At 32.0% G+C, this 27,870-nt stretch overlaps 2 protein-coding genes across 4 annotated transcripts; both read left to right on the top strand.

Annotated features, from left to right (window-relative positions):
- The first annotated feature begins 11,649 nt into the window (after nt 1-11,649).
- LOC127853220 (uncharacterized) lies at nt 11,650-17,257 on the top strand. 2 transcript variants are annotated; one of them, XM_052387508.1, is made up of 7 exons: nt 11,650-11,815; nt 12,806-12,865; nt 14,037-14,137; nt 14,472-14,608; nt 15,302-15,531; nt 15,786-15,946; nt 16,628-17,257. In XM_052387508.1, exons 3-7 carry the CDS (start codon nt 14,053-14,055, stop codon nt 16,732-16,734), a joined length of 720 nt encoding a protein of 239 aa, XP_052243468.1. In that variant the 5' UTR covers nt 11,650-11,815; nt 12,806-12,865; nt 14,037-14,052; the 3' UTR covers nt 16,735-17,257. The 2 variants fall into 2 exon arrangements, with proteins under 2 accessions (XP_052243468.1, XP_052243467.1); XM_052387507.1 differs by lacking the exon at nt 12,806-12,865 and having other exon boundaries at nt 11,652-11,815.
- A 117-nt stretch (nt 17,258-17,374) lies between these two features.
- Nucleotides 17,375-20,500, top strand: LOC127853221 (uncharacterized). 2 transcript variants are annotated; one of them, XM_052387511.1, is made up of 4 exons: nt 17,375-17,477; nt 18,097-18,170; nt 18,848-18,939; nt 19,978-20,500. In XM_052387511.1, the coding sequence occupies exons 2-4, from the start codon at nt 18,115-18,117 to the stop codon at nt 20,154-20,156; spliced, it is 327 nt and encodes a 108-aa protein (XP_052243471.1). In that variant the 5' UTR covers nt 17,375-17,477; nt 18,097-18,114; the 3' UTR covers nt 20,157-20,500. The 2 variants fall into 2 exon arrangements, with proteins under 2 accessions (XP_052243471.1, XP_052243469.1); XM_052387509.1 differs by lacking the exon at nt 17,375-17,477 and having other exon boundaries at nt 17,984-18,170.
- The last annotated feature ends 7,370 nt before the right edge of the window (nt 20,501-27,870 follow it).

Genomic DNA, 27,870 nt, shown 5'->3' with positions numbered 1-27,870 from the left:
CTACCATTTCTGCATAAATACTGCAAGTAGCAACTGGCTGCTGCTACGCTTATTAATAAAAAAATGAGAAAAATAAAGAAAGTCAGCACGTCTTGCTGCTTTGAAATCTTGAATGTTCTGCGTAAAATAGCGCGCGAGGCATATACGCATGCGCAGTCTTATTACACATCTACTGACACGTAACATTCTTCGTGAAGGTTACATTCTACTATGTGTTAAAATAGCAACCCCGTATATGTTAAAATATTAAATTATAGATCATGAAAAGTAAAAGCTTATCTGCTAGCCCGACATCACAAGTTCTAAAAGTCAATGTCTTCTTCGTATTGTATAGACACGCCCGAACATTATTTGAACTATACTATAATATGTCTTGCGTGTAAAAAGCTTTTGAATACAAAGCTCTAGGTATGTCGATGCGAACACTTTCACATTTTCTAGTTACTAATTAAAAGAAGATATATAATAATGTCAAACCGCACTGTCGTGTGTAGTTTGCGTATATCTAATTTAACCAAATCTTTCTCACTTGCGGTTAACATTCTTAAATGCTTTAATGTCCAGTTTATTGGGATCCCATTGTATAAGAAATTTTAATAGTTAAATGGAATCCCAAGCTGCGAAGCATTCCCTTAAAGCCATACACTTTGCCTCTGACCTTGAAATGAAATACATGTTAATAAATACATATAGATGCAATTTGAAAGTGTGCACAATTGTCATTAAATATATAGCCTTGTTAGCAAGTAATTTATTATCATTCAAACGGTACCGCTTTTAAAACCGAAAGTAGGATTTCTAGACGTATACGTCAATTTCGACAAACGCGATTATTTGTAAGTTTTAAAGCGCAAAAAAGACGGATTTCTACCTTGTAACCACCAGATACCTTCTTATTTGCAAAGATAAAATATAATATGTTTCTTATTTATACTTAAATTTACTATGCCAAATAACTTTTGTGGCTTTAACACTAAACTTATTTAGTTTTGTTACACGTTGTACAATGCTTGAATATCAGTAAGTCTACACATATACGATGTATTTTCTGTGTACTTTTTGAATTATTGTATGCGTTACGATAGGCAGTCCACACGTATTATCAAAACGAACCTTTAACTGCACCAACAAGTAACAAAACCTGTGTGATCATATTTATAGCAAATAACCTTATGCAAGTATCAACCTTGTATAAGATTATGCAAACGCGTTTGTTTAAATTGATTCACGAAATTGAAAACATATACATTTACATACGAAAGGTATGTTTCAATGCGATTGAGCCAACCTGTATTTATATGTAGTTTTTTGATTTATGGAAAACAGTAAAATATGTCGTTTACTTGTTTAAAACAGTGTCTTTAAACGCTGAATATATATTTATCGCAATGCAGTTATGATTAGTATTTTAAGGTGATTTTTCAAACATTTTATATGTTTATGTTTAAATTGGTACATACGAAAGGTAAAAACATAAACATTAAATAACCTTGGGAGTCTTGTCCCGCAATTCAGTCGCTTGCCTTAAATAAAGTCGAATAGTTCGCTTATCAGATTCAAATAGTTTAAACTCGCCATTCGATACAATTACCCAAGTTTTTTTTCCGATGCCTTTCGTTTTAATGCGTTACGCTGCACATGTTTACTGCTCATCGTTCAAGAGTTATAGAAAAATTCATACCGAAAAGTTTTAAGTTTTAGTTGACTAATAATCATCCATTACCGTGTAATAAAAAATGAGAATGTAAATAGATGTCTGTACCACGAACATGGTCCTGGCAAGACGTGAATAATCTGTGTGAATTTTACAACGCACACTGTTAGTATTTGGCCCAAGAAGCGATTGATATAACTTTTTATTACATGCACAATTGTATACACTTTATTCCACGTAGAGAGAGTATACAACAAAACGATTTTTCGATATCGCCATTAGTGGTTAAAGTTTTGAAACGTAAATCTTCTGTACACTTAATCCAACTTCCAAAAACAAAGATAAGACTTATGTAGATTTGCTATTACTTTCCAGTACATATATGTCGCGTGTCTCAGCTTACTTTGTTCAGAATGCGCTACTAAATTATCGTGTTAATTGTTCAAAATATATCCGTTATATAAATTTGTATGTAAAGACTTTAAATAAATACTCCGTCGTCCGATCTGTTTCGATATCAATCAATACACATTGTTTGTGAATCTCGTAAACTAACACGGTGTAAACCGTTCCAAACAAACACTTTATATGTTGTTAAAACGTCTTAATATTGCCGAACAAACCATCTGGTTAACATCTTTGCCACATTATGAATCTCGTTTTTTATTATCATACTATATTTTTGTTCCTGGCTGTATTAACTTTATTTACTTGAAACAATTTAACTTGTACTGTTTTATGTGACACAATAGGCAAACAAAACAAAGCTATGTAAATTGACATTTTACAATATATAATTGTGGCATCATTCTGAACTGTACGACGATGATCTGAATATCAAACTCCATTATGATACGTGCCTTGAATTTTTAGTAAAAAACGTTTTTACTCGATTTAGTATAATGTCATCTTAACTCAGGAAGTCAAGGTTCTGATACTACGGCTGGTCTGTACACAACCAGTAGTTAAATGATAATTGACTTTAACGGTTTCCTCTTTTATTGGCGTCGCTCTGGAGAGCGGCGACTAGTATGTAATGCATTTTTGTTTCACTTATGGGAGGAGCAGTTATTGGACGGATCAATGTATATATATTTTTGTTTTAAGAATATCTTGCATAGTGGTGATTTTTTGTGTAAATGAGTGTAAATAGGTAATGCAATTGTGCCTATTATATTTATTACAAGACTTATTGCCAATAATGCAAAGTTAATTCTTTTAATTAATAGCTAAACACAGGGACTGGGCACTAATAAAAGATCACAGGGACTGGGTAAATACGCGAACCGGTGAAACTTCAAATAAATAGTCAACATGTTTGTCTGAAACTTTCAACAGTCGCCGTAATATATATATATATATATATATATATATATTTATATTTATATTATTTAAAATAGAATTTAAAAATACTGCGTTTTAATGCGACCTAAATACAACGTTGCACATTTTTATTAAAATTAATGGATGCCGCGTGGTGACAACGTTAATTAAAATTTCTTACATCTCTTAAATATCTTAAAAAATACACGTGTTTTATTTTAACAAATAAATGCAAACAACACATTTATTTCGCATGTATTTTGTTGTTGTTTATGGTTGTCTATTATAGGCCCTTAGTACTATCCCTACCACATATAGAGCGCGAAGCGCGACACGTATTATTGATTGTAACAATGAGTTGTGATAAAGGAAGCAGCCGCTTATCAAGGAGGAGCTGTGTCCCAGCAATCCGTTTCCCTAGAGTCAAGCACTACTCGGATTTTTTTTTTAAGAACCACATATAGAGCGCGAAGCGCGACACGTATTACTATCCATGTCGTATGGAGCCTTTGGTAAGGAATTTTTTAGATGACACTATCAATGCGCATTTTGTGAGATGAAGCAGATTTTTTAAAACGTACACAGTTCTGTTCCATTAATGAAAATTGCACACGGATGTCAGTAAAAAAAGGAAACCAATGTTAATAAAATGAACTATGGAATATTTGGGGGTTACAACACAAAATCATAGATAATGGTTATTTGGGGTTTATAACACAACATCATAGATAATGGTTATTTTTGGGTTATAACACAAAATCATAGATAATGGGTATACCAGTATCTTTTTCTATTTTGATTAAAATAATCGGCCAATATATTAGTATTTACAGTAGAAAAAATAGTTCCATGTAACTTCATTGAGTGCCTTTTACACTGAAATTCCCGACGCCCTTTGATGCTTTGCATCAATACTTATCTTGTTGATATTTCATTTGAATCTTGATGATGTGATGGTTAATTTGATTTTTAAATGGATACTTAATAAGTATGGGCCAAGTGTGATGTTCGGCGTTTTGACACCGGTTATGACACCAACTTATGGTGCACTGACTGTTCCGAGGTGGGATTCATGTTATATATTATGAACATTTGTCTTGTGCATGTGTTATGTCTCACTGTTTGGCAATTGGTTATTGTCCATTAATACATGTATGTATTATGAAGGACCATATTTTATACCGCTACGTCTTCGATGCAAAATTCATTAAGGTGTAGAAAACATTTTATCACACTCTGACTACGGGATGTGACATTAATATATAAATGTACAAGAGCACATTTCTCTGGATTTGCACACATATTTTTGACAGCATTCGACAGCCCTAAGGTAATCAGAGATATAAAACGCTTAACGTTAAAGATAGTCCATTGCTAAAACACGTCAAGTTGCCTGGGAGGAAATTTCTTCCCGCGATCCTCGCATTTCATTTCATCGCAAGACTACCGGCACGATTTTTAGCGAAAAGTAATATAGTTTATACGAGTATATACAATTTCTGCCTGTGTAATGTGTATGTGTAGGTCACATGCCGCAGTTACTAAACACATGCAGTAACATTTATAAGTAAGTTGTAAACTACGTATTTATAGTTTTGTTGTAATATTTCGATGTAATTATTACATTGGTATTGTCGATCATATCGAAAGTTGTATATTTAAGTATGTACTTTATATGATGAGGTTGATTTCTCTTACAACCCACGAGTTTCAGCTGCACGTGTCTTTTAACTACGTGGATGCACAAGGTTATAATATCAATCGAACGAATGAAGAAGGCCCCAGTTATGGATTTCTTAATACAAATGGAAAGTTAAAGTCATAACATTTAAGTTTCTTAAACAAATTACTTTCAAAATGATATATTTATTACAATCGCTTCATTAATTATATCCACATCAAAGATTAGTCGGCTATAACCGTAAATGATTCACTATGAACTTCAGTCAGTATTCCTACACACTCGAGGCAAAACGTCTCAACGTGCATACAGTAATATTTATGATGTAACCTTTTGCATGTGCAAGTTTTATATCTTTTGTTCAACTCTGATTTTTAGTAATATTATTATTTCAAAGTATGACAAGATAAGTCTTGCATACATTAATTAAGGGCACATTTGGCGCATTATTGACCCGAGCGACCTTTCAATGTAAAATTATTGATTTCACAAGATTATTTTGTCGAAGGCAACCGTTCTTTGCATTATATCTAAAAAGTCTGTTACCACCGAGTGTGGTCACTTCGTAACATAGATATTTCGTATCGATCAATTGTTTTGGCATTCCATACTGATTCTTTAATGTTTTGATGATACCGTGTAATCAGTAAAGACCTAGTATTATCTGTCTTTCTAATTATTTCGAAATACTGTATATTAAAGTCTCTACAATGCTCAAAATCAACGAAAATTTCGTAAAGTATTTCGTAAAATAAAGTTAACACCTAAACAATCAGTGTTCCGTATAGCAATAGCCACAATTTCAACGCTAGACGTGGTATGATTACATAGATTTTTGTAGATACAAAATTCTCGTTTTTATTTATTTGTGACCACAATAGATTCCATGTTAATTTCCTGCGAATATATCTATTGATACGACACACGAACACTAAAATGGTACCATGTTAAAACCATAATAAAAACGAGCATTTTGTATCCACAAACATCTATTTTACCAGACCACATCTGGCGTGGAAATTTCGACAATGACCATAAGGAACAATGATTTTTAATTGTTTAGCTTTATTTTACGAAATTTTGTACGAAATTTGTGTTGAAATTGAGTAGTAATGTTACTTTAAAAACATATTTTGAACAAAGATAATCAATGTTAGAAAGTTGAATTCAACCTACAAGCCAGCAGCGATGTTTATCCTTTGACCTCCAATTTTACAATGGCGAACATGTATATTGGCAATAAGGATTTATAGTGGATGAAATAATTGCACCTTCAAGTTTTTAAATTAAAAAAAAAAGTGTTTATGTTATGTGCACAGATAGCTTTAAAGGGAGATTATACAATTATTATATGTTTTAAATTGTAATAAATTAATAAACAATAACACAAAATAGGCAAAACAAAATTATACATTGAAGACGAATTTCAAAAAATGCAACAAAGACAAATTAGCGCCCGAGCCGATTGTGCCGAAGATATTTCGTACATATTTTCCTACAATAACCGACGCTTTCGTCTTTTTATTAGGATGAGATTTAGTGTTCGTTTGTCGTATTAATATATATCGTTGCAGGAAATTAAAAGATCAGTAAAACTAAATTTATCACATCGTACATGCATGATATACATGCTGGCGAATTCGACTGTATAGACATTGTCGATTTCAGAATATCTGGCTTATTTCGCATTTTTCGACACATGTTTTTCTTAACTTTTATTTTAATTTATATTGAAATATGTGTATAATAAGTTGTTTACACATTTTATATAAATTCATAAATATTTAACAAAGTCGTATAATCCCCCTTTAATACAAAGTTATTTAAGGGGTGTTGCTGCAGTTTTGCTGTTTTTTTTTCCATCAAATAGACTTTGTCAAAACTTTATATTTAAGATATACATACAAATACTATATAAAAATGAAATAAAAACATAGGGTCACCGGCCTTGTTTTGATTTTATTCACCATTATATAACATGTACTTTTTCAATAATACTGAAAAATCTCTATTTGCGTAAAAATAATTAATAACCTATGAAATTGGCAACATGTAGATATTATTTAAGCTAAGATACATCATATAACATTTAATAAAACCACACACTACCAATAAAATGGAGTACACAAGTTAAGTTTTAAGACCTTTTTTTAATTGTTATGTCACCCAAAAAAACATCATTTTTTTACTATTTTAACCACATAAATGGAATTAAAAAAATCTGCCATATAGAATTCTGCAAAACTGCTCAAATATGTTCATCTACGTATTTTCATTATAAAACACAAATTAAAAAAGGGGTCACCGCACTTTTAACAGAGATTTTTTGTTTTAATTATCCCTACCGTCTAGACGTCAAATTTCATTTAAAAAAAACAGCAATAAGACAAAAGCCAAGTACCGGTACATAGATTGTCAGAAATATGCGTAAACATTAGAAATTGTTTACAATCTTAACTTGGATCACAACAGCTTACAAAAAGACATTAATAAAAAACAATATTTAATCACAAACATAATACCATACAGTATCAAACTCGACCTTAATCATTAATAACTTACATATTCACAGATTTCAGCATGTTTTGAAGTTTGTGTTTAAATGCTTTAAATTGATAAATGTAAACAACAGGACTAAAGAGTTCCAGTATAAAACAAGTATGAAATTAAAGAAAGAAAAAAAGTAAAAAAAAAAAGTTAACCCCCCCTGGGATCGAACCACTGACAATTGTATTATGAACCAACTCGTTCATTTCTGATGATACTGATAACAAAAATATTGAGTTGTGATAATAGCATCATCGGTGTTGCTATTAATATATCCTCGGTTAAATAAATTGCCGCAACACCCCTTAATATGTTTAGTTATCAAAATAATTGTTTCTTCAACCATGATTACATTCATACTATTTAGTGAAAACAGTAATTTGAAATAAGTATGTCGATTGCTGTAATCCGTAGTTAGAACTATACAAACAGCGTAGATTTGTTATTAAAATCATTATGTAAAATAATATGTGTGTGTTCATCAGTGATTTTTTTAAGATGTTGATTAGATTGTACACTTAGTCCTGACATTTTGGTTTGTAAATTGTGGTAACACTAAGTAAACACGTTAAACAAATAAAAGGCTCAAAATACACACGGCGTATAACAAATGAATAAAAAACAAATAATAAAATATCTTTGTTAACGACTTGTTAAAGGGATCTTTTCACGCTTTGGTAAATTGACAAAATTGAAAAAAGTTGTTTCAGATTCGCAAATTTTCGTTTTAGTTATGATATTTGTGAGGAAACAGAAATACTGAACATTTACCATGATCTAATATAGCCATTATATGCATCTTTTGACGATTTTAAAACCTACAAATTATAAAGCGTTGCAACGCGAAACGATTGAATAATTTGGACAGTTCTGTTTTTGTCGTTAAATTTTGTGAAACTACGAAGATTGCTTATATAAGGTATAAAATACGACACGTATGTGTACTTGGCGGAATAGCTCAGTAGGCTAAAGCGTTTTTACTTCAGGACTCTGGCAGGACTCCAGGGGTCACTGGTTCGAAACCTGCTCCGGGCAATGTTCTTTTCCTTTTTTAAATGTTATTCTTGATTTTTTACTGGAGCTTTTACGATTCAATGTTTACATTTATCAATATAAAGCATTTAATGAATAAGTTAAAAAATGCCAAAATCTGTGAAAAGGCCCCTTTAAACGTCGTGAGACTTAAATTACATTGATATACAAGAAAACCGCAATAAAGTGAATGTTACACAATTCGAATATTAGTAATGAGCACGTTATAACTGTATGCAACAAAAGTCCCAAACTAGTGTTTATCATCGTTCTAAATAGTGAAGCGTCCTTGTATACTGAATATGTATCTAACAATAGTGCATCAAATATCTCAGGTATAAACGTATGTATATTTTAATTAATTGTCTCACCATGAACAATACTATATATTTGTTATTAAATACATGTTAAATTATACTTATGAATTTTGCTTTTGAATCACAAGAACTCCTATTTAATGAAGAGAGTATCATAACTCCAAAAGCAGTGAACCGTGTATGGCACCATTTGGATTGCGTTATTGTCATGTGTTGTCTTAAGACTACGGCACTGGAATATTGAGTGAAGTCGGTTTACTCCTATTATTTTGCAAGAGTTATTATAGAATTCTCATCACAAACGTTGTATATAATAACTTAGTTATGGACACTAATTCATATTTCATGTGATGTTTAATAATTATTTATCAGTAAAACCAACGGATGACACACAAAGGCAATGTTTATGTGTCTTTTAAAATCAGAGTAAGGTTGCTTATATGTTTAAACATTCAGATTTGACGGAATACCGTAATGCTGTTATATCTAACAACACATAATCAAGGGAGGCCACTGCAACGAATTATCCTTTCAAGCATGTTTGCTATTACTTCGCTTGTTGGGAAAGCAATTGTATATTTTACAAATAGGTATTTACTAACAGAATACGAAAATCGGTAATTTATATATTTTTGTTGATTGTGTAAACAATAGGGAAAACTTACATATAATTGAGGGATCAATATGAATGCAAATGGTAATTAACATACATTACCATTAATTATATAGAGGATATTTGTTGGATTCTATGGATTATCGATTTTATTTCACGAGTGAGCATATAAAATTTGTATTTTTTTATGATCAAGAGTGAATTAAAATTGATATTTCATCAAATCCATCAAATTTTCTTTTTATTTTCTGCTTTTTTCACCGTTTATTTACATTGTAAAATAGTTTAACTGGATAATTTCTCTGGATTTTTGACATCTTTTCTTCGACAAAATGACGTCATTTCAAAAATATCGATATTTTGTTCACTGTTATTTTTTCACTGTTTGAAACAGTGAATTATCAGGGGGTTTTTTTTCATTGATATATCTCTATAAACACCAGAAAGCATAATCAATCATTTTAAAATGTGAAAAAATGTGCGACACATTTGATCCCTGTTATCCTGGAATTCTAGTGCGGAAGTTGCTTCTAAAGAAAGTTCACATCACATGTATCATTGATATAAAATGTAAAGGGACTTTCAACCGCAATTGACGAAAAAAGAAAAGTTTTAAAATACCGTATTATTTTACAATTATAAGTTTATATTGATTACAATATCACGACTGGTATATTACATTACACACTATACATAACGCAAGTAGATTGATCATTTTATATATGAAATATATACAATTCACTACACATGCACAATTTACATTCCTGGGTTTACCACGTGACGCTGATGATCAACCAATTGCGTTATTTATAGTTAACTGGTAGTTACCTGGTAGGCATACCCAGTAAAATGTATTACCGATTATACTGAAAATATGAAAACTTAACAACTTTTTTGCAAGTGATGTAATATACCAGTTGTGCTATTTTAATCAATATAAACTAATAATTGTAAAAAATACGGTAATTTAGATCTTTGCTTTTTTCGTCAATCGCGGTTAACAGTCCCTTTAAAGGATGATAATATTGTTATTATCAGATAAATAAATATTGGAATGGAATAGTGGCTACATGATTAAGCCTTAGAATCAATCAATCATATGTACAAGTCGACGATTTACACAATGTTATTTTCTCCTTCCTTTTCTTTCAATATGTTTTACAATTATTATATATTGAGCTAATAAGTTTTATTTTAAAAAGTTATAACTAGCATCATATGTGGTTAAAACTGCCTATAGATCGATTGTAATTGAATTTATTGTTTTGTAACACATTAAGGCAGTGTGAACGTAGTGTATTCACACACGTATTAGATAAAACAGTTATGGTTTATTCAGACCATAGATGAACACAAATCAAATCTCAATCAATACAAATGAAAGTTGACATTCTGAAATAGGAAATATGGATATCTATTTCAAATACTGTCAGTTGTGCGACGCATATAATTGTGTTGTTATTTATTTGTATTTCTTTTTAAGTTGTATGGAATGCTTTATAAATTGTGCATTGTAGAAATCGGCTAGCTCATATGGTGCATTGGAGGACTGCAAATTCGAGGATAGCGGCCTCGATTCTCGACCAGACCATAAACATTATCTTGTGTCGGCCATACAACTATTTATATGGTCATTCTTCTCCTACCCTTGAAAGAAGCAGGGTGTTGTAAATTATTGGCATGCGTATACTGGTAAAATACTTATTCAGTTTGGTAACTAGCAGCCGTGATATGCATGAAATACTGCTGGGAACACGCTGTACTAATTTAATTCAATTACATTATCTAATGGTTTCGTCAATAGAAATACTATATCAATAACACTACGACAAAGGTGTCAACATTTTTTGAAAAGCAGGTCACTTCTTGTTTTGTTTAAATGGCATATACGAATGTTACCAAATTTTCAAACACGATTAAACGTTGATGCATATCAAACTATAATAACGTTTCAGAATAATTGTTCCAGAGTAGCAATCAAATTAGAGTTTCAAACAACTATAACACAGTCAATAACGTTCATCACTGCAGTTGAATACCCATTCACATACAACACAAACCAACGAGTTCACTGTTGGGAAATCCTCACTACTCTGCGCTGATTTGTTTGTAAGATAAACAGACACAATGCTGTTTCTTAAACAAACACGAGTAAACGTGGCTGCTTTTACCTCTTTCTGGAATCTTAAAAAGATAATAAATTTGTCTTATGTGATTTTCTCCTTCATATTAATATGTTGGTTTAATATAAAACATTACAATGTTCACATAAAAATGGTATGTACTCACTTCAAAGTAATCTTAAAATTTACAATCGCTGCGAAATGAAAAACGAAATGTCTGTATAAATAATCGAATACAAATAAACCAATAAACATTTAACAAAATAATTACTAATTAAACAGACGAATGCTCTCAAAAAAGACTTTAAACATAAAAACATACACATAAAAATAAGCATGACCTGTTAAACTGAATGAATGTATACCATCTTGTTTCGGTTCCATTTACTTCCTTGTAAAATAAGATCGTTACGTGGAATAAAATCAGTCCATGAAGTTAATTCCCCGTAAGGGTTAATAATTTAGCTGAGACACAACCTCTCGTCGAGATTTTGGGGCAAGCAGTTGGTTATTCATACTGATAGCGTATGTATTGATTTTTAATATATATTTAAAATATCATTATATACTATTTGTTGTTTTCGAAATGATATAGCTTTTAATGAATGACGTAATTAATGGTAAATAAACGTGAGTTTTAAATATCGATACTGTTTGCTGTATTAAATACAATAAATATTAAAACATGTTGATTGTTGTTTTGTTGATGCAGTTAAACGTACCCCCGTACATATATCCAGAAGGGGTAGTCATGTGATTATCAAGATGGCGACGTCTATGCCGAGGCAGGTTTTTTCCGCCGTTTTATACCCTTTATTACTTGGATTATTATTTTAAATTCCGCTTACTTTCCAGCCATATTAACAATAAAGTTTATTTCATATTTATATTCGCTTTATACATCGACTTTATTCCCTGTAAAATTGCGGGATGACCTAATTAGGGTTCCACTAAGAACATTTGCGGGGAGTAAATTCGAGATATAAAGCGAATTTAAATACGAAATTAACGCTTTACCTTCTTACTGAAGTAAGAGTCATTTAAAAAATGAACACAAGTAATAAAAGGTATAAAACGGTTAAAAATACCTGTCTTGGCATGGACGTCGCCATCTTGACTATCACGTGATTACCACCTCTGATATCCACTATTGTAATTATTTAGTATTCAGAGGCTATACGCGGTGGAGCTATTTTCTGTCATGTGGATTAAGCATATTTTCGATATTTCTAAAAACACCTTGTAAATGTTCGTTTGATGCAATATTAATTTGACAATTTAATATCTGTGATAGATTGTCATTGTCTCTTTGTAAACTAATAGCTTTAAAACCTTTCCCCTATTGATAAATTTCCAGTACTCATGTCACTAATAAAAATGTATAATGTGTGCAAAATTATATTCGAGCGTCACGATTCGACAATCATGTTTTCATGTACTGACAGCATAGTTACATTTAATGTAAATCGTAAATACACGCGTTTGGTTTGTGCTTAATTCTGGGCTTATTGTTAGAATCAGCTCGTCCTCAAACCGGAGTGAACTCCAATCTTGTGCATTGGCCGTTCAAATAAGGTAATCTCATATGCATATGGTATATGTTTAGTTGGTGCTCTGTAGTATACGTTATTGTAAGCAGAATCCTTTGTTCCCGTACAGAAATTATGATGGTTGATAAAATGCTTAATTGAGAATTTCCATAGTTAGTTTGTTTGTATGCAGATGCAGTAGATTGAAAGTGTTCATATTTCACGCCTCAAGTTTTAGCTTGTGCTCATTGTCTGCCTGCATTAGTTCATGGATTGAGATCGTTTAAGACGCGCATCTGGTTTGTAAAGTATGGGCTCGGTAAGTCCTTAAATGTCCGGCTTGAACCTTGAATGGTGTGCATTGACCGTTCTAGTTTGAATCAATGCATCTATAATTGATTTTCTTTAGTGCAGGTTGTGGATAAAACACTTTTTTGCTCGTATAGGGTATATTGAGTGTTGTTGTTTTCTATACTCTACTATAACACATACAACTGAGTTTGTATCTTCGCCTTTTCTATTATACGTTTATAGGCGGAATGGGTTTAACTGGAACAATATATTTAATAGAATACTGTCATAACGTTAATATTGTTGAGTTTTCATTTTATGCTTTCCGGTGGTTTATAGAGAAATATCAGTGAATTAAAACTGATAATTTCACTGTTTCAATCAGTGAAAATTATAAGTGAAAATTATCGATAATTTTCACTGTTTACTGTGAAATGACGTCATTTTTTGACGAAATGACGTCATTATCCCAGCGACATTCTTAAGTTAAACTCTTTAACAATGTAAATAAACGGTGACAAAAAGCATAAAATAAAAAGAAAATTTGTTGGTTCCGGTGGAATATCGATTTTAATTCACTCGTGATCATAGAAAAAATATATTTTCACTCGTGGCTGCGCCACTCGTGAAAATATAATTTTCTATGATCACTCGTGAATTAAAATCGATAATCCACCGAATCCAACAAATATCCTCTATATACTCGTTTGGCAACCGTTTCAAACAAGTTATAATGTTTGAACAGGGAAAACATAAATGGCATTATTATAATACGTTCTACTGTATGGTATGTCGCTGAGTTTATCGTCTAAAAAGATAATACACCTAAGCTAATAAAATTCAAAATCCAAAATCATAGTGCATACGCACGGTTATATGGGTTGTAACACTGAATTGACCCTTCAACAATGGTCATTTCTTGTCAGCGACCCACATTGAGCCATGGGCAGCAGTATCAGCCTTTGGAGGCCAACTGAGGATAATGCGCAGATTCAAAAACAAAAACAACTACTGAGAGCGAAAGAAGGTAGATGCACAACATATTACATCAACTTATATGATATATAACTATACGTAGTATGATAATTGTTATAGTAATACTAATAATAATCATAATAATAATAATTATTATTCTTTAAGGTATAAAGTTAAAGTTGTGCACACCACTACTTTTTGAGTCATTAATCGTTCAATATAACACATTATCCAAAACAAGACATTTATATACAAGCAACTCGGAAAACACTTTGAGTAAGCCTTTTCTATTTTAAATAAAGTGCATTTTGTTCAGTTGTGTTATGAACGTCTCTATATTACTTTGCTATTGTGAATTGGGATGTTTGTGCGTGGTGAAATTGCAGCCAGTAAGCAGATGCTATTCGGCGTGTTTGGTAACCTGCTGGCCATTATCGAAGAGTTTGAGCAGCGCACTATAAATGGACGCGTGCCGCGATCCGCTATTGCCCTACCCGATCAGAAACACAAAGATCTAGAAGACGTAATTTAAGTCCGCTTATAGTATTCAAAACTAATTAAGATGACATATTGATGTACACGCGTCTGTAATACAGTAACTATAACGATGTAGATACGCTATTGATGTTCAATATAGCTATGTAGCAATCACTCTAATCTGAATCCTTATAATGCAAGTACACTATTGTTTTGATATAGGCATTTTCTCGTTGTTTAAATTGTTTCCGATTTTGAAGAATGTATTAAATCCAGAAGATACGATCTTATCACATGTTTAAACAGATATTACGCTTATGCATACACACTAAGAAAAACAGTCATGAAGTAATAGTTGCAGAAAATATTTAAAGTATTATTCAATAGCAAAGTTCCAGCAAAACAACAATAAATTACTTCATGTACACAATACATGTAGAATGCGGGGAAATTAGATTTGCTTACAATACACATAGAAAAAAATTCTGTCCAACAACCAATACGAGTGAACGTGCCAGTAACATTTCATTTGAGACAACAATATTTGATTTAATGGTACCATATAGTGATTTTTAATAAAGTTCAGTTAACATTTCTCAGTTATATTCACACGTTGGTTTAAGATTGCGAAAATACTATGTTACATTGAAATCGTATATACTCGCTTTAATATTAACACATCTAATACCATTGATCATAACTTATCATTAGCATTAACTAACATGTTTACGTTTTCTAGATTAGAAGCATAGTCCAGACCCAGATTTTATTGTTTGAAACTCAAAATCGCGTCTGCTTACCAGAAGTGAAATCAAGTATTAACAGCGAAATGCGTCAAAGGACTTTGATATGGGCTGCAGTAAGGTCAGAAAACAACGTCGCCTTGGATGAAACAGACACATATATTGCCCAGCTGTATGAAATTCTCGTAAAAGGAAAGACGAAACATGAATGCCTTGAGAAACCACCGTAAGTAGAAATTACGTTGGAAAAAACATAACATATTTGATGAAGTTTATAGAAACATAAAATGAACCATTAGACGACTGTAAACAATATAAACAGAAGTAAAACCGTCATGTTAACATTTTGCTACCATTTCATATAACTATATAAGCTGAAAACATTCCCATACGATAAGAACTATTTCCGTATTGCATATATATAAGCAATTGCAAGGTGTGATACTAATACATACAACAAATACACATTTTCATTCAAAGCAAGCATGTGAACGATGAAACCATACGGGAGAACTTTCAGCATATCATGAAGGGCAAGCATGACGCCTCGGTACTTGACGAAAGCTTCAAAGCTGATTCCAGAAAAAAGGCGACAGCACCAGCGACTCGTCAGTCTTCCAACGAGCATGCCTACAGGCTTGGTATGGGACCTGTTCATACTTATTAAACCGTGTGACCTACCATGCATTTAACTGGATGTACTTACTACGTATATATTTAAGTTTCAAATGCCAAAAGTTTATGTTGTCGTGTTTAAATCATGTAGTATTTTTTAATCACTTTATTTGCCAGGTCAACACCATACATAAGTCACTGGCTTGCATGTTGCATGATGGAAATAAAGTGTTTTGCACAACTAAATAATGCAAATAAAACTAGTATATTAGAAATTGATTATGTTAAGAAAACATTCATTAACGTTATATTTACTTTAGTAGAAACAAAACAAATTACAATTTCCATTTTTGACTTCGCATGAACAAGGATATGACGTGCAATTTGTTTGTCTCCTAAATAATTTATTTTCATATGGACAGAACGTTGTTCAATCTGATTCGATCTAATATACGAGCAACGCCAAAGTTACGAAATCGTCTTTAATGACTCATATGCAACTTGCGCACAGTATACGTCATTTTTAATTTGTTGTTATAGTTCGTTTTTCCCTTATATTTAGGAAACTTGTTTTAAATTCACTTGTAGCAAATATTTTCAAAAGATGCTCTCCTGAAATATAAATATATACTTTTGGAGTTTCATTATTCCTATTTCGTACAGTAATTTTTTTTATGGCGTTATTTATGACGTAACGAACATTTCAGGTGCTCAGCGGATCATGGGTGTCAAAAAAGACTTAGAGAAGGTTCTTCAAAACGACGTTAAGTTGTTCGAGAAAGAGGTTATGATGGAAACGTCTGATCTCCGATAGTGATATCATCAAATTTGTATTTTCGTGACGCGCATGTCGGGTTTACTTTCTGTTTTTTGTCTTACTATAAGTGTATTGCTGGGTAAATTACATGTGTGTAAACAGAGATGCACCTACATTTTCTATGTGTATATATAAACGTTGAAATATCGTTATCTTTCTGGATTTGTTTATTTATAATATAGAAACATGTGTTTTTGCAGAAACATACCATTATTTTTTACACGTATATGGGTGTGAAGATAAATATTTTTTTTATTTGGAAATCGCCAGCAATACCGTAATTTGGACTGTTTTCAGTAAACATGGACTTATAATGCATTCTTTTCTAAATGGTCAACTTATTCGTTTTAATTAAATGTAATATAGTCTTATACAATCATAATACATTAAACTAATATTATGTTATCACTATCATGTAAACACTTTCGTTATTTATGGACATACATTGCATGTCGATCTTTATAATATATGTGTGCAAATATTGTGTTTTGTTTGATGTTTAGAATAAAGTAAAATGGTTCTATACCGAGTTTGAAAAAAGGAAGTAGCAATCCAGGAACTAAATTGCTCTCGTACCTGTTAATGCAAGCATGCAAGAAAACAGCGAATATGTCTAACATTGATTAACTTCCGTGTTCGCCTTTCTAATCGAATAGGATGTTTAATGCTTTAAAAGGAACGTGGCTTTTCCTACAATAATAGCAAAGTTAACTATATTTAACTGTGAGCACATCGACCAGGTAAGTTTCATTTTGAAATTTAAATGCTGTAGGCCTGTCCAGAAGTGGTATATTTATATGAATTACAAATACATATTTTGAACTGTTCGAATGTATATCCATCAAATTGCTCAGTTTATGTATGAGTTGTGGCCCTATCAATACAGTGCAATTATATGTATGGTTTGTTTACAAATATATTCCTATTATTTATGCTCTAAATTGCCGAGCAAAAAAAAGAGTTTTATGATTGTTATGCAGAACGTATAATTAAGGGTCTATAAAACATTTTTCATACAATATAAATGTGTAAACACAATTTTTTAATTTTAATTTTACTGAGTTAATGTTTGCAATAGTAGATGCTTCGTCGTTCTTTAAACGTCATAAGACGTTTAATATTCCAAAATATGTTTAACACAAAATTCGAATGATGCCTAACTGTCCTAACCAATATGATATCCGCACTGCCGCAACTTTGTTCCTGGTTTAATTTGAACAATTCCTATAACGCAATGTACCAATTGGCTTCCGCATCGTTTCCTATTGAGACAATGGCATTATTAGTACTTTATGTATCTGGTTTGAAGCATGAATAGTAACAGTAGAAAGGTAATAACAGTGTATTTATAACACGAAGTCTGAAAGCTGATATACGATGCCGTGGGTTCAGATGAACAATTTTAGATGTCCTGTAGCCAGCTGTCCGTCAGAGTAAGTATTTTAATTGATTTTAATGGTAAAATATGTCAGCAGTAATATTACTAACAGTCGCAACCATAAACTGAATAAAAAAGTTGTTGTCATGAGGTGGCATTGTGATTATAATACATATATTGCCATTTATAATTCAAATATTGTTCCTACTACTGAAAATAGTATGATAAAAATAATAATAATAATAATAAATATATAATTATAATCATAATAATAATAATAGATCTTATAATAATTATACTAATTATAATTCTAATAATACGTATACTTATTATTGTTATCAATAGTACAAACAGGAAGGTATAAACACAATCTGACGTAAGTATATCTCAATTAATTAAACTGAAGTCATATTATTTTTTGGCGAATTATCGGACATGATCGTTCTGTGTAAAATGATGTAATTGCATGTTCATACACGAAACCATGATTGAATGATATTTGTATGCCGAGAAGCGTTAACAATAATTAACAGAGCTCTGAAACATAACATGTTTCGACTGAATTATAACAATCTTTTTTCTTTTTTGTTAATTTAGCCGGATTTTGTAATGTCGCATTTTATTCATAGTACTTGTTAATAAGTGTTTTTGTGGAAATCGATGACATAATTTAAAACTTTCGACAATATAGCTGTCATCATCAAGTATAAATCCTATGCAGTGCTGTTACAGGGCTAGGTTTGACTGGGTATGTGTTGCGGATGGTAGCCCGATGTTCCTAAACGAATTTGGAGTGATAAGCTGCGGCAATGGATGGCATAGTGGTAAGAGATATTAAAACATTTACACGTATTACTCATTCCATAAAATAATGAGGACTAAATTATTCTAGCTTTTATGCGGAAAAGCAAAAAAGGTATACCCCTCTAATAACAAAATAAAACAAAAACACAGTTTAAAGAAGTTCATGTGTGTCTAGGTTTTAACAAATATTTCTTTATTTGACTATATACATATCACATGTTTATCGATTTATCATTGTGAGACTTATTTGTGTTCATATGGCGCGTAAACATGTAACTTTGTTTGAGCTTGTTTAATTTTTCTAATATTATTAGGTACTGACACTGAACAGTTAACAGTGGGGGTAGTAAATTGATACTGGGTGAGGTAATATCATGTTTAATCGAATAAGTATTATTTAAAAAATCGGTCTAAAACCGAAACATACAATAAATAAAATATCATTTACATGGACCTTAATCTGGCATTTGGTGTGTATTGTTCCGTTTATTCCGTGAAATCGCTAAGTATTTGTGTCACTTGGAAGACACCAGTACTTACAACTGTATGTTATGTTGGTGTCAATGAAAAACGTTTGATTGAAGTTTACTTTTGTGACGTCGTTTTACTTTACGTACGTTACGTGCAAACTACTTGATATGGAAAATGCACTGTCGGCATGTGACCTGGCTAAGTGAAATACATATTGTTATTGCAAGTTGGTTACACTGTCTTCAGTAAATGAATTACATGATGATATCCGTGTTTAATTGCAAAACAAAACGGTTTCAGTAAGTTCAATTTCCCAAATATTATAAGATCCCGGCTTCTTACACTGACCCTGCAAAGTGTAGTAGAGAGTTGGTAAAGTAATGTTCGGCGAGGTGTAGCTCTAGCTCAATATAAATGCACTACATTTTTCACACCATGTGGGGTAAGTTAGAAACCTTGCATCGAATGTATCGTATTTGATAAATCAATTCAATAAAACAACAACGCTCTTTTATTCATGTATGTAATAAAATATTAGTATATTCTATAAAGTGACACCATTAAGATGTTGTTTTGACATCCACTAGGTAACATCAACACCTGGGGCTGGAACTGCGGGAATACGTATCACAACTGTGGATTTGGAAGGGCCGACTTCGAGGCCTTCTCATTCGGCCTTTCTCAGGCTGCCCAGATGCTTCAGCAGCACGGGGCCTGGTGGTTCCAGCAGCTGGTCATCCATATGGGTTATCAGTACGGCCGTTAAGGAATTGGCAACATCCGGGTGCAAGGAAACTAGTGTATAATATTTAACATCTGAAAACAAACGTACTTTCAAATAATATGTTGAGGTATTTGCGGTTGGTTTTATACCAATATTTAACTTGTAATTATATTTAATGCTGCATAGCAACCATTTGTTAATATTAGTTAACGTTTTTCATCCATCACACAGTCTTGTATGCTATTTAATATTTATCAGCATTTTAAGCGATTCCGTCCGTTTTGGTGTTTATTATAACGTAAAATGTAATTTTCCAAGGTTTTGTTATCTACTAGTTTAACTGTTTATGACTTACTCTTTTTACTTATATGTATGTTTTTGATTTTGATAAAAGTTCTTTGAATACATGTGTTTTTGTATATAACGTTCGACATGTTTTGCGTACAAGACTATCCGACCGATAACTAAAGACGCCAGTCGATCGCTTGTTTTGATATCATAATAGTCTTCTATAAGTATGATACGAAAACAAAAAATATGGTGGCGAATACGTTCTTTCGTTTTCTTATCTACGAATGAGTTGCAGAAAAAAAACGGGAGTTATACAAAATTGTCAACTAATCGCTCGTGAATTCTTATGACGCGCACATATATTTCCGTTAGTACAGCCTGTTCCTAGGCGTGTGATGCGCAAAAAGTATCGTACGATTCCCTTGTATCGAGCGTCGCCTAATTTCGATCACTTTGTTTACATTAAGAACGCGGCTCTCGTTATGACGTCAAACGCATGTGCTCCGAGTATTTTGTTGCACTAACATTACTACGCTTAAAAATAAATACAGACACGACCAAAATGGAGAAAACAAGTATAATTACATTTGAAAATCTTACTTAAAATAAAATAATCCAAATGTATCAATATTCATTCAACTGTTTGGTCCTCTTCATTAAACTTACACCTAAATTGCAAAGAGAGACAGACGATTACTCTAGTGTCAATACAACACTATAGTTTATTTGATTTATTTTAAAGAAAATATTTTTTGTTCCCGATTCTCATAAAATGTTGCATGAAACATTCATAAGATATGTGCGCGCACATCGCGAAATTAGGTGAAATGACACATGTTCATTGGGTATACCCCGTCCCGATTGGATGCTTATTGTATCAAATCTTTTAATAGTAACACATATGCCGAAATTTATTTAAACAAATGGCGAGCTTGAATGATTTTGCAATTCGTTATTACTTGTATGTGTCCATGTTGCTCAAAAGAAAAATGGCCGATAAAACAGAAACTTGTTAAATATGAATAACAGTTATAACAACATTTAATTACTGTTTCTGATTGTATAAATATATGCAGTGAATGGATTTTTTAAAAGTTTTATTGGTCAATTGCCTATTGTAATCTAGTACCATCTCTTTTCGGTCTCGATACCAGGTAAACAACGCGCCTAGTGAATGTTAATGCGGGTATGTATGGTCAATAAACAATTTGACACGGATTTAATGAGAAATAAATACATATTTGAAGGTAAATCGTTTCGTGTTGCGTTTTGTGCATTAATATATAACTTTTTAAAACTTTTTTTTTAACTGCTCGATACACGATACTCCGAGGATAATAGGTATATTAAGATATGTTCTAGGCCGTTGCATGTTAATGCAACCATGACCGCCACCATGACGATTACGTTCCTTGCGCTTCCTTTCATCAATTTTTGGTAGAATACTTCTTGCATTAATATGTATTAAATGCAAACCACGTTTGTAAAAAAACACTAAATTCATTGGTTTTGACTCTGTCAAAAACATTGGAGTCAGAATGGGTGTCAGGTCCTGGGCACGGATGCACATCTCCACATATTAATATGCATAGTGGAAAGAAACTATTTTTTTCTGTGATATAACACAATGAATATTTACTTTTCTGTCTTATGTCAGTGTTCATATTGACGAAATTATTATAATGAGCAAGTTCACCAAATGAAATGGTAGGAACAGTGGAATTATCCGAAATAAATTACGAAGCCGGATACTGGTACACTATTAAAAGTTGATTTCCATGTGCCTCACTAGGTCAGAAACCAACAGCATAGTGTTACATATAATATTGATAACTTTTTATTTAGACATATTGTTGCCTTTGAGTTTCAAGGGTTAATGTGTATAACAAAGTCTCAACTTATTTCAAACAACACTAATCTTGAAAACTGCAAAAAGAACAACAACAAAAAATTCCGACTCAATGGCAAACTACCTTACGAGGAACAGCGAACAGAGGGTGAAAAGCGTGCATACCATACGCAGTCAATTTTTTTAAATCGCGTGGGGACAAATAAACTGTCTGTGGGTTCCCAGTCCTGTAAACAGCGTGCACCTGATGGAGATTTATGAACCTAGACAGTTAGATACAAGTATAAGGGAGTTTTTTCAACTAGTTTTAATCAATTAATGATCATAACTATAGATCATATCAAGCTAATGAAGATGTTTCGTTTTACACGGACCAGCACTTAAATGGAGAATTCAATATAATGTTAAATGAGTAAAATGTAGCATTCACTGATCAATACGTTTTTAGTTCTTGTACGTAAATACATAATGGTAAATCAGGTGGTGCTGATTATCTGCTGAATTTTTTTAATTTAGAATTAGCTGTCAAAGTTTTGTTTAAGTTGTTGGTATTTTGCTTAATGCATTTTTTAATATGGGCATTTTCCGCAAGGATTGTGTGTGGGTTTTATTGACATAAAAAGATGATGCTGAGGATGTAGATAATTGCAGAGGAAATAATAAAGTACTTTTGGCAAGTTATTCACTAAGGCTATAGGGTTAACAATTGGGCTGAAAACTAGCATGTTTACATAGAGTAATAGACTAGATTAGAACATACTGTGGGAACTGTGGATAATATATTTTTTTTAAATCGTGTAATTAACAATTTACACAACGCATGTAGTGTGTAGGTGATTAAAGTGTTCTTTTATCCTTGGTAAACTCTATATTAAATGATACATTTACCCTAAATTGATGTCAGAACTGAATGATTATTCAAGGGCAATTAGTATCAGACAGTTGTGTAAATTTGAATTGCGACCTTACTTAAAAATGTTAGTAAAAATAGGTATAGATTTGATCTTTGTAGATTAAGGGTTTCGTCTAATATGTTAAAATTGAATATGGCGATGGCATAAAATCGAATCTATACCTTTTCAGAAGAGAAAATGTTTACTTTGTAATGTTCTTTAGGATGAATATTACTTTTTATTTGAATAATCCGTATAAGATGATATTATAAAATTGTATATAAATACATATTACTGGGAAAGACCAAACATAATTATTCAAATAATGAAATCTGATATTGCAATACCACCAGAAACTAAACAACGTTTGTTCATAAAGCATTTAGTCAAATAAACCTGTGTTAATATTTCTATGATGAATTGTGTAAAATGTATTGCTCCAAATTGACTTCTCGCTGTCTTGTAGATTTGTCTTTGCTATTTTTATGTCATCGTTATAAAATTGTTAAAACGAATATAAATGTTCTATTTCAATGTCCTAGACCTTCATGTATTTTACTTTATATAACAAATTATGAAATTAAATACTGATCACATGTTCTTGCATTTGTATACTCATGTATACTCATTGACTGTATGTCTATTGAACAAACCTATGCATTTGCTCTATTACCTACCACACGAAGTAATGCTGCTCGTTCATTATTTTAGACAGTGTTTAAAAGTGCTGTTCAACGCATGACTCGACTCGACAAGAAACTGCACATCGACTATTATCTGTGTTTTTTGTTATTTGAGTACAACTAATTGGTGTTTCACACAATATTAGGTTTACTCAATAGTTAATTATATATCAAGATCGCAAGATGAAAGAATAAAGGAAATTATTAACAATATACCGAATAAATATTTACCACCAATAATACTAGTACTTGAGTATGAACGTATATTTATGATGATTAAAGTGGATTATTACTTTTTCCTTTCTTGTATAACCGTACCTGCATATATATATATATATATATATATATATATATATATATGTTACGGAATGATATTTTTAACGAAACAATATATATTTAAAAAATAAACGTACATTCGATTTGATACAAAGACACTGTCAAATAAAACACTAAATGACACTAACGTGTCATTGATTTCAAAGTCAATTGAACATTTTTTTCCAACATGCTACACACGTGACCATGTGCGATTACATGGCAAGAACACGACATTTGCATCGTTGCCCATGCATATATTATACATGATTTGAGTCGCAAAAATGTCGTTCGCTTTGTGAATCCTCTTCGGTATGGTATCACTGGTATGGTATGTGTTTAATATCAATTGACGCTTTTCTTGTTGTCACACGTTTAGAAAATCAGCATATCGAAATTGATATTACTCATAAAATCTAGCTCGTAACAATTCACTCGTCGCCTTGTCGCAGACTGTTCATATCAATTACATTTATCTCCAAGCACGAGTGAATGGTATTTTTATATGTGTTATATGGGTTTGCTTATTGGTGAATAAGCCAAATGGACGGTCACTAATTGGTACGATTATTGTTTCTTGCCTGTCTTAAATGTTGTCCTCCAAGGATGAGCATAACAGAAACAATATAAATCACATAGAGTTCTGTTCATTCCAAATAAAATATATTATGTAATAAATGTATGAAGCTGGCCGCGGTTGTTAAAGGGTATGTGGCAAACGACGTAAACCTCTGTCATGAGTTGCGTATGAGAGTGCACCTTTACCTTTAATTAGCAGAACTATAAATACATAAACTTATATAATGTGAAGCTAGATAGTAACTGTAATATTGATGTCAGAAAGAGGGCGAATGTTTGTTATATTGACAGTCATGCATTTATCAATTTAGAACAATGTGAACCTATCTGGATTATGTTGTTTAACATATAAACGCTTGGACAATGTTCTATACAAGCACATATCGGTTCATTGACGTAAACAACAAACGCCAGTCCTTTTTTGTATAAACGACGTAGATTCTGAAAGCATATGTGTATATTACGATAAAAATACCTTGAGGGTTACTTAACAATTGCGTGCCAATGTCCATTAACATACACGTGATGACTTAAGATAACACGAAACTGAAAAAGCGAAGTAATTAAACGAATTTCTATATGTTTAGTATGGTGTTTTCCCAAAATATAACCTTTACCGCCTTAAATAAGGTGTATGATTTTGTCTTGGTTTTCTAAGTATAAAACTATTTCACAGTTCTAATTAATGTTCCGAAAAGAAACATCGTTAACAACACACATCCTAAAAAGTCTCTATAATTTGTGTTTGTTTAAATTATTGAAGGAAAATCGGAAACTTAAGAAAGCAGTGCATGTTTCTTTGATTGTTATGTTTACAATTGTCCTACTGAATGCATAAAGTGCCATAAAAAAGGTTTCTTTACTTATACAATCGACTTTATCGTACCTTGTATCAAAGTCCTACACATTGCACATTTTCTGAGACGTTTTGAGCACGATACACACGTCGCCATATGACCGCATGGAAGAAACACAACACAGGCATCCTCCTCCATACATATCTTGCACATTACTTGTCCTTTGAGAATTTCGTTTTCTCGCCGCAGACTTTCTATATCGGAATGTGTTTTTGTTCTGGTTTCTGTCGCATGTTCATCAAGTGTACTACCTCTGTCTATTGGCTCTACACGCGCGCTCGGATTTGTGAATTGTTCATGTAAAGCATCGTTCGTCTTTGTGGAATCAACGTTCGTTGCTGCGTTATTTTCGTTTATTGGAACGTTCTCAGTCCGCATTCCTTTGACGAAGCGACACAACGGCGATAATCGTCTGTGTTCCTCACTTATATCGTCATGCCATGAACGAGGTCGAAATTTCGCATCACATTCAAAGCATACAACTTCTGATCCGTTTCCGTTGTAGTAAAAACCATTTTGTGCTAATCGTAGACAACTCGTCTTTGTTTCAGAAGGAAACGTTTCGAATGATCTTAATCTAGCCCATTCAATATGCATTAACTGTTCTGTGCTTCTGTCGAATACTCTACTGAATGAATTGCTCATTTATATTCTGCGGTGCATACACATTTTTGTAGCCGCAGTGTTTATATATATACAACACCGGAACGCTTTTTTAAAATAGGTTTAAATTTAAAGGGTATTCTTCTTTACAAGGAAGCTCTACACAGATTGTTTAATCTACTTTAAATACTTCCTTGTCAAACGGGATATGTTATCAATACGTCATGAAAGGAATACTGCGCTATTTGTTTTCAGTCTGTTTATTCATTGGTGACAAACTCAAGACACATGACGATTAGTCGTTTGGGATTTTTTTTAATAATCCATATAACATTTTAATAATACAAATTACGTTGCAAAACCGGCGGTAGTTTGTCGCATAATACATAATGGTTGCTTTATAATCATATGGCCATTGTCGTGGCTATAGCGTTTAAAAGTGATGCAATGGTTAATCTAAGTGTGCTATATTATGTTTTGGATCAATTAATTTTTTATAAAAGAAGGTAATGATTAAATCATTGTGCTTATTATATTTGACGCATGGTTTGTTGCTATACTATTATATTATAATTATTAATAAATACAACTCATGAAGTATTGTTTTAATACAAAAACTGCAATCATATGTTCATGATGAAAAAATACCTTTTTAGTAATCATAAAATGCTAATCAAAATCTCGTTATTGACTGTTTTACACGTTATAATGTGTTAGTCATTGCATTTTATTTACAAATGTAGTTATATTATGTATATTATACTGCCGTTTGTTAACCAAACGGTGTCCACATTCCTTTACGTGCATTTTGCAAATATAATAATGTATAAACATTATTTTTTCGTATAAATAAAAGATGAAGATGATTAAATTGACAAAACATGTGAAGATGGTATATTATTTAAATAAGCCCCAAAACAAAACAAATCATAAAACAATATGAGTTTAACACAAATAAATAATAGCATATAATAGCGGATAAAATTGCTATGCATAATAAGGGATCAGTTTATGTTTTCGGAGATAGAAATAATTTTATAATATATGTTTGTTTGGCCCTTTTCGCTCCCATTTAAACGTCATTGTTGTGAGTATTCTTTATATCCGTATGATACTACAAAGCATCAAAACGGTGTTAATCAAAGCGTAGACTAATGTCATCTTATTGTATGGCTTCTAAATCATAAGTTTGATTCCCACTTTGAGATGTGTTTCATTACTGTTTCTATAAAAGGTGTCATTTTGTAATGCAACATATTTGATTTACGTAATGGATATGTATTCGTAAATGACACTTATGTAAAACATAATAATTAACATTACACCGTGGAGATTTTGTATTTGTTGTCCGAACCACGTTATTGTATGAGGGACAAGTAACTAAAGCGATGGGTATAAGCCTATAGAGAAAAACGATAACTTCACGGGTAAATCTTTTTACAGTGCTATTGGATGTAACACATTTTTGTGTAATGTTTGGAATATGAATATCTATATTTATCCTATTTTCACCGCGACATTGACGGTATAACACGTTGTGGAATATACTTGCTTGTCTTCAACACTGTGGAATATACCTGTCGCGTGCACGGACTACTTTTTAAAGGACGTCATGCGATATGCGCTAAAATTAGGTCGATATTGTTTGGTTCATTGATCGAATTATAAGGTCACCCATTAGAAGAA

The sequence above is a fragment of the Dreissena polymorpha genome, chromosome 12 (genome assembly GCF_020536995.1).
Source record: "Dreissena polymorpha isolate Duluth1 chromosome 12, UMN_Dpol_1.0, whole genome shotgun sequence".
Taxonomy (NCBI): Eukaryota; Metazoa; Mollusca; class Bivalvia; order Myida; family Dreissenidae; genus Dreissena; species Dreissena polymorpha.
Note: the sequence above shows the minus strand (reverse complement) of the source record. Positions and strands in the feature narration are given on the sequence as shown.